The sequence below is a fragment of the Balearica regulorum genome, chromosome 3 (genome assembly GCF_011004875.1).
Source record: "Balearica regulorum gibbericeps isolate bBalReg1 chromosome 3, bBalReg1.pri, whole genome shotgun sequence".
Classification (NCBI taxonomy): domain Eukaryota; kingdom Metazoa; phylum Chordata; class Aves; order Gruiformes; family Gruidae; genus Balearica; species Balearica regulorum.
The window spans coordinates 99150443-99163150 of NC_046186.1; the positions used below are offsets into that span (position 1 = coordinate 99150443).

Here is a 12708-nt window from a genome sequence, read left to right on the forward strand (position 1 = left end):
GGAGAGCGTTACTCCACACTGACCAGCTGCTCTGAACACACCAAACTTACACTGCTGCCTGACCAGATAGCCCTACAACCCAACACACGCACAAACTTTGACAATAAAATGCCCCACACATGGGCTCCTTTTGTGTACCGCTGTGATGGCCACGAGGTGTGCCCCACCAAAACCCACTGGGGGCCTGTGGGTGCTGTAGGGTGCACTTCTGCCGCCCCACGCTGCCGCCACGGCTGCATAATTTTTCCGTGAATTTTTTTTTCATTCTTCCTACGGAGCACGGCCGAGCCCCAAAAAAGCCCGTTTTCCCTCCCAAAAAGCTGTGTGCTCCAGGTGAGGCTCGAACTCACAACCTCGGCATTGCTCGGCTTTGTACTGCTGTATAAGTACCGCGCGCTAACCGATTGCGCCACTGGAGCCCTGACACCAACTCCTCCCGAACGGTTTATCAAGGGCTCGCCCGGCCCCGGCGGGGGAAGGGCAGCGGCACACCCGCCTGCGCCCCGTGCTCGGCAGCCGCTCTGGGCCGCCCCGGTTCTTTGCCAGGACCGCGCCCTCGTCGTTTACGGCCGTTAACAGCGGCACTAGGAGTGGAAAAGGGAGCTGGTGGACGCTGCGCCCCTCGGGGAGAGCAGCGCCCCCAAGCACGAGAGGAAGGAGAGCGGCTGCGGTGCCCGGGACAAAGCCCGCCCACCCCCTGGCTCCCCGCCGGGCGGGCGATCGTGGAGACAGCGAGCGGCACGGCGGGCCGCGGCGGCGGGGAGGGCCCGGCCCCCTCCACCGGGAGGGCGGGGCCTGCCGCGCGGGGCGGGGCGGGGCAGGGAGCGGGGAGCGCGGCCTCCTGCGCGTTCTCCGGTCACCTCCGGCGGGGGCGGCCGAGCGGCGGCTGCGGCAGGCGGCCGGGTCCCCCTTCCATGCAGACATTGCAGCCGGCTGCAGCGGCCCTCCCACGTCCGTGCTCCGGAGACGGACCCAAACCTCCTCACGGCCTGTGGTAAAAGGCGTTGGCCTCTGGGTCAGCGCACTTCACCCTCACCAGTTCACACCGGTGGGGAAGCAGGGCACTCGTCTGTTGTGCTCAGGACCCAACCGGAGAGAAAAGCAACTAAATACTGTCAATAAATTAAATTATTATGCCTGTAGTATCGCTAGCTGAACACCCTAGGGCTTTGTAGTCCACTTGCTACTCTGCCACAGTCCTGTGCAGGGATGGCCTGGCACTTTCAAATAAAGTAGTACAGGTTAAAAGGAGTCATACAAAATTATTTTTGATTGATGCTTAATAGAAGTAACCACAAATGTTGGGGTTTATCCCATATGGATAATTCATTGAGGGCTTACTTTACCTCTAGACTGACTTCATCTTACTTTACTGTAGTAGAAGTACTTAAGTACAGAGCATCCGTAATACAAACATGTCACATCTACAGGGTCTAAACTGCTTGTATAAATACCTGGACGTTTTGTCTTGCCGTTTCCTAGAATTCAAAGTTGGAATCAGGTGCTCCGATACGAAAATGCTGAATAGATCTAAAAGGCTAACATTATTTACACGTAGAAACAACACTGTATATATGACATACTACATGCTTAGAAACAGTTACTACAAGAAAACACACAGCCTTATGCACATGTTTATTGTTAAAGTATACCACCGACATGGATTTATTCTGCAGTTAGATCTGTCTTATCTTTATGTGGCAGGAAGATGGCAAATGTAATTGGCATCAGCAGATACTTAAATGCAAGCAATGCTCCAACACTGTTACACAGCTGAGACAGAGACATACTCTTCCTTTTTTTCCCACCCATAGTTACGCATTGTCACCATATTTACTTTCCTAAACAGCTTTGTTGGGTTACTGACTCAAGTACTAGAAAGCATTTTCCTTTCTACAGCTATTTTACTATGTGCAAAGCAACAAGCTCCGGGCATTTCGCTACAGAGCGGATGGTCATAGGGAGTGCTACACAGCGCTTGGATTTCCATGGCCTCTAAAAATGAGCTGTTGGTGGCCCAGCAGCAGCAGACAGGCACTCAGCCAGTTTTAAGTAAATAGCACTGATCTCCCAACTACTTTTGGCAGATCGAGCGGCAGTTATGTGCGACTTCATCACCTCCTCCTCCACCTCTGATCCATAAATGAGCTGAAAGCTTTTGAGATTGCTTTGGATGGAGATGACACGCTTCTCTCTTGTCAGGGAAGTTGTTCTGCTGTTGGTACTATTACTGTGGGCATTACTGAGAATCAGTGTTACACACCATTAACAGGTAAAGTAACATGCAATTGCTGTTTCTGACCATGGATGAAGGTGGCTGGCATGGAGAAAAAACCTGACAGTTCATTTCTTAGGGAATTTTTTCATCATCACATAGGTTTAGTTGGCATACCAGAAAACGGCAGCTGCCTTCATTACCCTTAGCAATGTATCATTACACTAGAAAATAAAACATTCTATACCACGCAAAGATTGCTGTGGATATAATTTCATCCAAACAAGTGCTTTTTTGGCAAATGCAAGAATGTCAGGAAGAATCAAAGCTGAAGCTGTGAGCATACAGACAAGATCTTTACTGCAGATTTAACCTTAGACTCAGGCAAAAGGGAGGACTCAGTGAGTCTAATTTTTGTGTTTATATAGACGATAATCACTGCTGCTTGTATTTTAATCAGCCTTCCCATAAAAGTAACAGTGATAATGACGAAGATTCTAGTAGGTTTTGTTGGATCTTGAACTCTTCTGTTGTTTTATGTGATTCACTTGCTTCTTGTGTTTGTCCCCACAGAGACTGAGGCCCTTGATAGTGTGTTTATGAATATAGCAGTGAAATTTGGCCACGCAAATTAGTTTGTGGGAACATAACTATACTTGTGTTCAAGTAGTAGGTTTGCTACTGATTTGAATTTTTGTTTTCAACAACTATATAGGGTTTTTTAATATAAATAATTTTTCATTTTTAAAAAAAAGTACTCTAATTTGTATTTGTTCTCAGAGAACAAATAGCAAAAACACAGAATTGACACAAAATAGGAAGCATGTTCAACTGAGTGAAATGGATTATTTGGTCATACCTATGCCTTCCTTTTTTCATTTCTTCACAATGTTTAAAAAAAAAGATAAAAAGCAGAAGTTAAAGCTGTCCTAATGCTGCAGAAAGTTACTTGCTTCCTGCTGCATGCAGAACCTCCAGATTATCACTTCAGTGTAGCTCCATTATTTTAACGCCAATGTGGATAAATCAGTCTCTGTATTGCACAGGGACAGAAAGGCAAAGTTGAGATGATACTAAAAGGATTTTGTCCTCAAATTGCTGGTGAATGCAAACCTCCCCGGTAAAGATTTTTCAGAATACTTCTGAAATACTTTCAGAACACTTCTGAAAAAAAACCCCAAACATAGGGAGTAATGGAAAAATGACCAGATATCCCTTTAATACAGATAAAAATCATGGCCAATGAACCTGAATATCCTTTCTAACTAGAAACACAATATTTAGCTTACATGCTTTTTGTTGACATATGTTGTATGCTGGACACCAGCTAGTAAATTTAAGTCTCTAATAGGTGTGGTGATTGAGAAAAGTAGAAAAATAGAGGAAGTGCTGTCCTAAACTCAGGGTTTTTCCACTACCACTTTTTTCCTGCACCCTTAATGCAGGAATGGATTTTTTTTTTGTGTAGCAGTTTTGTGCTTCAGTAGTCTTGTGCTTCTCTGGCAGCAAAATCTGACAAATCGAGTCCTCACGTTTGCATAAAGGGGAGGATCTGAGCCAAAAGCGGAAGCAGAAACCCCAAATGCTGGATGAGGCTTTGATGGATGCGAAGAGTCATTGTGAAGTAGACTAGCAAGAAAAATCCAGGCCCCAATCAGGTTACAAGGCGTACGTATTTACTTGAGTCTCACAAAGACTGCAGTGCTGGCTCTCTTCTTTGCCTCTCCAATGCACTTCATAAAAATACAGTTTCATCGCCCAGTACTTCCAGGCCACATAGACCATTTCATAGGCCTCCTCCTTAAAAAAAAAAAAAAAGCAATGTTCCCTTATACCTTTTATATACATGGAGAGGCCATTAACTGCATTTTTCAAAACCTATTGATTTCAAAAGGTTGCAGAAAATGCTACCCTGTGATAATAACCTCAGCTTCATACTACTGGTGAATTTTATAAGTGAACTTCATTTGTTTCCTCCCTGAATAGGTCTAGCTATTGGGTTTTCATACCTCACTCTAGCCACAGAATGGATTTATCAGCCTGCAACCAAGATAGTTTTCTCTGCAGGTAATAGCACCTTGTATTCTGCCCAGTGGAAAGAAGTGGAGACTAGGGATTAGAGTTGGGGTTGTGGACAATAGCCCTGCAGTTAAAACTGGCACATTAATATTGTGGCAAACAAGGCTTGGGTCTGTCAGTTCCAGGACCTGTGATTTTTCCTACTGTGGCTTTGTACAATCTCTTCGTTTCCATGCCCAGCAAATGGAGTCCTGCTCCGCAATGCATGGTAGTAATGATGAGGTAGAGCTTTACAAAACCACCGTCATTAAAATAGAGTGTCTTCAGTTCTCCTGGTCCCACTAGGCTGGGTCACAGTCCCCTAAGTGTAAGTGCCTTTCCAATAGATCTCTTTTCTTCGCAGCTCAGTAGTGTGCCAGCAGCCTGCAGTACAAAAAGCACTGAAATGGTCATGTCTGTAGGTCCAAAACCAGGCCTGATGACTTTGCTATGCACCACTGTCTCACCCCAGCCATTCTGATGGTAGAAATTTCATGTTCTAAATAAATAATGTGGCGTTCTTGTTATAACTGAGTGAAATAATAACTACTTTGGGCTTATTTCAGAGGAAATTATTGCCAAGCCCATTGTGATTGTACCAATATAGCAGAACTCTAATCCACGTGTGTATCTTTCTATCCCAAAATAAATGGATTTTTTTTTTTTGGATCAATTATGTAATCAGTTTAAACTTAACTGCAAAGAAGTGATAGAGATGAAGGTAAAACAGAGTCACCCTTAACATACTGGAATAAGAGTATTGGTATTAGTTCAAACTCACACTCCATTGGTTTTTTCCATTGGAAAATTATAATGATATAAGGGAAGGAACTCACAAGTTTGTACTGTTCCAGCATAATGACTCTTCAGTCCAGCATATTAGTTCAAATTTATTTCAAATTAGTTCAAACCTTATACATGTTCACCCACTAAGCACAGTCTAGATATAATCAGAAGATTAAACTATGTCAAGAGCAACTGAAAAGTGCTAAAATTTTGTAATGCATTGGGGCTTTTTGTTTATCAGCCATTTCATATATTTGAAATCTGAAAATAAATGTTTATACATTTACTTATTAAAAAATGGGGGGGGGGGGGGGGGGGGAGCAGAGTGAGCAATCCTGTAGGAACTATGTAGATGTTGAACAGAAACTAGTGAGGCAATAAAGACTAACACTACTACTGCCTGGTAGTTCTTGGTTTCTTGTTTGCCTGATAATTTGATGACAATAAGCTGCACTTTCCCAAAGGGCATCACAGAACCACGTTCAGCTCTCCAACAAGCCCTGCTATAACATTGGCAAAGAGTGGATCAAATTAACATGAGCATCTATGGACACCTGCTTTTGGTCCTACAAATGCAAGAGACATCTTTATTTTTGTTATCTGGCACAAAAGATCCCAATATTTTCAAACACACACACCCCAAACGTTCAGCCTAACAAGGTTGAGGGGAAGTGGGAAAAGGAAATGGGGCTCTTTATCAAGCCTGAAACACCTATATATAGTTACACATGTATAAAAATACTTCTTATCATAGTATATGGAACTAAACTTTAAGGAATTGCTCTCAACTTGCATTTAAGTTCGAAACCTGTTTCTATATTAGACTTGAAGGGTGAGCATGCCCATGTCTTGCCTGTTTTCCTAACTATCAGTTTGTCTATGCAACAAGGCAATTTTTGTAGAGGTAACATACGCACACTCCAGTTGGTGCAGTAAAGAGAACTAAGAAACTTCCTGTGGGCAGAATAAGTCTCTGATTAAAATATATATTTTAAAAACACTAGTCAATGATTAGCCAAGCTGCTGGAGCATTAGTACTCTTTACGAAATAACCTTTGGCTGATGGACCTGTCCCCTTTGACACTCAATCCTGAAGACACCTCTTCTACCAGCCAATCCCCTTGAGCTCTGGGCATGAAGTAACTCGCAGCTTGCTCACGGAAAGAGCCCTCTGCAAACTCTAATATCTCCGTCAAAACTTTCATAGCTGGTGGACCATGGAGCTTCTTGTAAATGTAAGAAAATGGATAGAAGAAAACAAAGCTGCCTTTTTGCCACCTGTTTGCAATAAGCTTATGTAAGTAAATGAAGATTTTTTTTTTTTTTACACACAGTTCTTAGATATTTATATATTCTTAGCTATAAGAGGAAGCTGCTAAAATGCATACATGGTAAAGATTAGTAAGGAACTGTAGTTCCTCTTAGACTGCAGAGTGTTGTTTCGAAGAACACGAAGTGACTGAAATCTGTTTTGCAGTAACTCTGCAGAAGCTGTAAAGATCAACTTGAATATAAGATATTTGCCTCAACTCAAAGTCTCTTGTAGGCAGTGGGGCAGAGTTAAGGGACTTCGTGTCAAGCCTTGTGACAGTAAACTCACAGAAATCTGAGGAGACAGCATTACATCCACAAATGATAAGATTTAGCTAACAGGTTAGTGCTACCAACTTACAACCTGGCACAGCTGCTAGAGCTGCTAAGAGTCATTTCAGCGTTGCAGAGGAGTCAAACCTGCAGGAGCAATCAAAACCAACGGGACACACCACTGAAAGAGAAGGAGAAACGGAGGGCTGGGGCAGTGGAGGAGCAGGTTTCCAGGGCATTTCCAGAGCTGTCAGGGCAGCGTAAGACCCTCTGCCCTGTTCAGTGGGAGGCTGAAGGGTCAGTGCTTCAGAGCACCGACTGGCACCTGAGAGCTACAAACTGTATTCTGAATGAGGCAGCAAATGTAAGAAGAAAGCGCGAGCATTATGCAGTTGTACAGCATGCATATTCTCAGTGTCAAAGCTCATGAACAAATTCCAGTGTAAATGGTCCAACGAGTGGTACCTGTTAGTCACAACGTTAGCAAGGATTTCTTTTGTCAGTGAAGCTGAGGACAACGTATTTTGTCCAAAACTATATACGGAAGGCTTTCATAAGAAAGGATTCTCTGTAAAGAGCAATATAACCCAGATTTTATAAAGAAAATAAAAAGCATTTTTCTTGCTTTAATTTTTTTTTTTTTTTAAATCTTGCTTTGCAACTTTAATCATTAAAAAAGCACCAAAGAACGTGCCTCTTACCCTACCCTGAAGCGCTGCCTCTAATCAAAAGCTGAACGGGCAGTACGGTAGCAGCGATACTAATTTCCATTCACAGGCGCAAGGGTTACTTTTCAAAGTAACGGTTGCAAGACAAAAATAAGGTAAAGGGCACATCCTTACGGAGATGACTCTGTAGAAACTACAGTTGTATGTTTAACTGAGAAATTATGAAACTTGAATCACTACAGTAGTTTCACAGTGGGAGAGAATGAAGAAAGTGTCATCTTCTATGAGCGTTTCCATTTCTTTCATTTTCAAAACAGATTTAGGAAGCATTTTGTAAAGCATAGCCATTTCTAAACTTACCAGTGATGGTGGTAAAATTTTAGTATTTTACAGTATGTGGAATATTCACGGTTTTCTTTCATCAGTGAGATGAACCTTTGGGTCATTACTACACTGTTCTGCACCCCCTATCAGCAGTTCTGTGTAATCCTGAAGTTAACTCTGGAATGTGACATCTGTCAGAAGTCAGACGGTCACATAGATCCCTAAACAGTGTTGGCAAGTCTTCACCATAAACATTGCGAGAAGCCACAGTGAAACAAGGAATATTTTGGGGGATAAAAATTGCATAGATTAAAAAAAAAAATTAAAATCCATTTTTCCGATGTAGCTTCAGCCTGTGAAGGAGGAGAGGAAAGCCAACTACTATATGGATTCTGAGTCTCTCACCACCTGCTCCTGGTGCTATCTAAACATTTTCAGGATTTTCCAAAGAGGTTTTAGGCAATTTTCCAAGAAGTGACTAATTGATTTCCAACATTTTTCCAAAGGCTTTGATCCTTTATGTGTTGAGTAGAGATGTATAAGGCATTCTTCTCACTGCCTTCACCACTGGAAGGCAACCACCTCAAAACATTCAAGTAACTTATGATCCGGTGTTTCAAGAGAGAATTAACAGTTAAAATCTAAGTCTTACAGCAAATCAGTAGGACTGTTAGTGTCTAAATTTATTATGGCTTTCAGGCTTTTATTCAGTTGTGTTCCATATACTTGAGAGGATCAAAAGTTGCAAATACCTATTTGAGATTTCAAAACAAAACCTCAATTCCTGAATCACCACCTGCTTAGAGTTTCACCTGAGTCAATAAAAGGATACAATATAAGAACTGCAGTTTAATTAGATGTATTTTAATGATGCTATGTTGCAGGTTTAAATGGTTTTTAACCTCAACAATGAGCAATTAGTGCAAAATCAGAACCCTTGACATGGCTACCCTGTAAAAATCAGCTATGGCACTTTTAAAGCTCTTTGAGTTCAGAATATGATACTTACCACAAGGAGACATATCTGTGGTCATGGCCTATCTGATTCTTTATGGTCTTGAGACTTTTTAAAAGGTTGCCTGCCGGTATCATTTTCTTTATGTGATTAAGAAGAGAAATATAAAAGTATGTGAAACTTAATAGGCCATTGATTAGCACCTCATTCTAAAAATAGTGCAATCAAGTAATTTTTCACACCCCTGAAGCCTTTATGATACTCTGACTGCATTTTGGCAGTCTTAACTGAAACTGCTTTCCTTCCTTACAATTTTTCTTCTTAATTTAATGTAACTATATTAACCACACTACTTTATTTAGCAATACAGACAAGCAAACAGTTCCTGTTTGTATTTGATAACTGGAATTTTTTGATGGTGTCATTTTATAATTGTTTGTGATAGGAATGATTATCCCATGGTTGCCTGTTTGTTATGTAAAACCCAGATAAATCCATGGGGTAACAGAATTAATGGTAGCTTTGCCAAACAAAAAGTTAAGCAACCATGATTTTTAGAGCAATATTTTCACTTCCAGTTATTGAACTAATAAGAAAACTGTATGGGTTTCTGTAAAAAAAATTAAGTCATTTTAAAAGTAGGGTACAAGATACCCATAGATTGTCTTTCTCTTATTTTATTCTCCAGGGTTGATTTTAGTTTACTTCATTAACTATTAGCTGTGGTGTTACTGTTTTGATCTTCCTGCCCTTCTTCAGCAGAAGGGTTCATTAATGCAAAAGTATTACAGAGCATTCTTGAAAAAGAATATTAAATCTGCATGGTACAAACAGTTCTGATTTCGGTTCCTTATTTTAGGATATGGGCATGAAGCCAAGTGCTATAATGTACACAGCTTCCTATGGTGAAAATAGTCAATTTAAGAATTGTAATCTAATTTAATTCTTTAGACTTTTATTTGACCAAGGAATTTGCCACTGTTACTTGTTATTTCTGCTTTATTAATCCCTACTGTGTTGTTCATTATCATTTAAGTACTTTTCAAGGTAAACATGATGATAGTAGCAGATCAAATGTATATGTTCAGCAGTTCAGAATAGCTTCCCTCAATTAAGGCTTATGGGGTGCTGATGCAGAGGCACGTTGTTCTTCCCCGTGTTGCAGGGGAGCATGACTCTGCTGGTTCCATGTTTCTGGGATCTCCTCTTCACCCAAGTCTTGCCCAGAATCTCCTCACTGAAAAGTAGAGGTCAACACCCTCCAGTTCACATGGCAAAAAGAGCTTAAGGACACATTTTGAATCGCAGCTAACTGGCCTGATTTACAGGGAGGTTTTAGTAAATTAAAACCTGCTACCTTACCTCTTTATTAGTGTAAGTGGACTGACAGATAATTGGGATGGTATCTATTCTTTGTGCCAGCTGAGAGAAGTGCTCTGAAAAGGGGCAGAGTGAAGAGAAAGAGCCTCAGTCTCCTTTTCTGAATCAACCAGCACCACAATTAAACCATTGTAATGTTGTTCCACCTTAGCGAAACCAGTATAAATAGAAGAGAAATTAGCTGGTAATTCCTACCGTCAGTATCCCTCTAGAAATTCTACCAATGGGAAAAAAGTATGGTTTTATCTTTATTAACCTTAAAAAGTGTTTTACCTTTAGAGAATCCTGATCTAATCAGCACATGTTGAAAAGACATTTTCCTGTCCTTCGTGTCTCTTACATAGTAATCTTTATCTCTAAAGTTCGAAGCTCTTTCCAGAGTTGGCGACTGTCATTGTCCCCTTTTCATAGCCGGAGGCACTGAAACACCAGGAGGGAGGTAGCTCGCCTCAGGTCACCCGGCAGGACAGTGGCAGAGCGAAGAGATGCGTCCAAGGTCTTTTGAGTTCTCCTTCTGGACGTTGCTTGTCACTCAACATTGTTTCGTTGACTCACTGTCCTCAAAGAATTAAAAAAAAAAAAAAAGTATATATGAAATAAGGAACATCATGAGTGGAGGTAGCTTTAAAATGTCACTTTCTTTTCTAGGCACCGTTATCAACTAAATGTGATGTTTGTTGGAGGGCCAAATGAAAGGAAGGATTATCATATTGAAGAAGGAGAAGAGGTAACCTATAGGCTGTTTATATTTTGCTGCTTTGATTGATCTATAATGTTTAAAATGCGGCTACTTTTGAAGCTACAGCTACAGATTAGCAAGGCTCAGTGATGTTGTATTTATTAGATCTATTCAAAGACTTAAACAGAATCATTCACCAGAACCATACACCATCTGTGCGTTTCCTTTGAAACAAGCACATGAGATCAGATCTATTTTGCTGTAATTCATTTCAAACAGGAAACTAGAGAAAGTGTTCTAACACATCAAAATGTCTCATTTCAACATTTTGGAACAAAACTTTAGAAAGGTAACGATATTTTTAAAGTGCTATTTTCTTGCAGAAGATCAATCTGTAATTCAAAATATTTTTGATATTCAAAAATAAAATATTTTGATTCGCCTGAAAAAATATTTTTCTGGACTTTGTAAAAAATATTAGCATTTTCAGCTTTCATTCAGGTTTGGAAGGTTAAATATAGTCTCTAAATAGTTTTCAAATCATTCCCCTTCTCTTTACATCTTCTGTATAAAATGAAAGCCGTCCCACTGATTTGAGTTGTGCACAGCCATGGTGCCAAATGCAGAACATAGGAAGAAAGAGTAGAAACCTATCAAAATTGTAACAATTTACATCTATTTTGTTTACTGCCTTTTTCATGGAATTGTGTGCTTGACCTGAGGACTCCTCTGAGTCAGAGGTATCACAACTGGCTCTGAAGGAACCCTAAGGGAAGGTGGACAGTAGAGGCCTGGCAGTAAGGATTTCAGGATGGGAGACAATTGGCCTTGCTTTTCAGCAGAATAATTTAATTTCATGCAATCCCAATAAAATGTAGCCACCGAATTTTAAGTACCTTTGGAAACCCAAGCCTTAGAATCTACATAGTTCAAGGCAGAAGAAGTGAGTCAGGTTCAATAAATCTTTTTTAAAAGAATAAAAATTTTGTGTTTACTTATCATTGAACCATTTCTCACAAAACCAACCCAACCATTCATTTCACAACAGCCTTCAGTAATTTTCTGTTATAATTGTGCCATGCAGGTGTTTGTAGTTATTATAACTGTACTGCTCCGAAAAAGGTGTTGCTACCTTATCAGAGCCTGACTCCTGCCTGCTTTGGATTGCTACCACGGTCTCACAGCCCACCCGCGGCTGTGGGCACAGGCACGTTGGTCACGTATGAGGTTATCCAACATGCTCAGTTATGTAGGGGTCCTACAGGAAAGCTGGAGAGGGACTGTTTATCAGGGAGTGTAGTGACAGGACAAGGGGTAATGGCCTTAAGCTGAAGGAGTGCAGACTTAGATTAAATATTAATAAGAAATTCTTTACTGTGAGGGTGGTGAGGCACTGAACAGGTTGCCCAGAGAAGCTGTGGATGCCCCATCCCTGGAAGCATTCAAGGCGAGGTTGGATGGGGCTTTGGGCAACCTGGTCTAGTGGAGGGTGTCCCTGCCCATGGCAGGGGAGGGTGGAACTAAATGATCTTGGAGGTCCCTTCCAACCTAAACCATTCTTTGATTCTGTGTCCCTTCTCATTGGCTGCACAGGGGGAGCTCTGGCAACACCCGGGACCACGCCAGCAGGTTGCTTGGGCTGGGAAGGAGGGAAGCCATGTCTCGGGGCAGTGCCTGTGAAGTGATTGTGGCTAACCAGAAGAATTTAGCATCCATCGTATATTTAAAAGGAAGTTCCAGAGATGGGGAAAACAAAATGTAGTTTTGTCAACATGATAGCATCCCTGGGAAAGGAGTAATCACATCTGTAGTGTGACTGCTCAGAAAGCACTGAGAAGAATATCTAATCTGTACACTGCTGTTATGGCATACTGTTAAGTATTGTATGTTAGATTAACAAAGGGTGAATGAATTTTGTTATCAAGGTCAATGACATTAAGGTTTGGCAAAGCATAAAATGAAGGTACATGAAGGTAAATATGGAAGTTAAGGATTTCAAATAATTTTTTCTGTAACTTAACCTTTTGGGGTTTATACAATTAATTTGTTTTCTTGCTCT

The 12708-nt window shown here is 41.1% G+C and overlaps 1 protein-coding gene and 1 non-coding gene across 2 annotated transcripts in view; one reads left to right on the forward strand and one right to left on the reverse strand.

The window, feature by feature from the left end:
- Nucleotides 1-325: 325 nt before the first annotated feature.
- Nucleotides 326-419, reverse strand: TRNAI-UAU (transfer RNA isoleucine (anticodon UAU)). Its single transcript has 2 exons — nucleotides 382-419; nucleotides 326-361 (listed from the first exon to the last, which is right to left on the reverse strand). It is a non-coding gene; the product is annotated as a tRNA-Ile (tRNA).
- A 5733-nt stretch (nucleotides 420-6152) lies between these two features.
- Nucleotides 6153-12708, forward strand: part of HAAO (3-hydroxyanthranilate 3,4-dioxygenase) — a 39249-nt gene continuing 32693 nt past the window's right edge. The window contains exons 1-2 of the mRNA XM_075749142.1: nucleotides 6153-6356; nucleotides 10619-10697. Of these exons, the coding sequence (XP_075605257.1) occupies nucleotides 6277-6356; nucleotides 10619-10697 (159 nt within the window). The 5' untranslated portion in view covers nucleotides 6153-6276. The remainder of the gene's footprint in view (nucleotides 6357-10618; nucleotides 10698-12708) is intronic.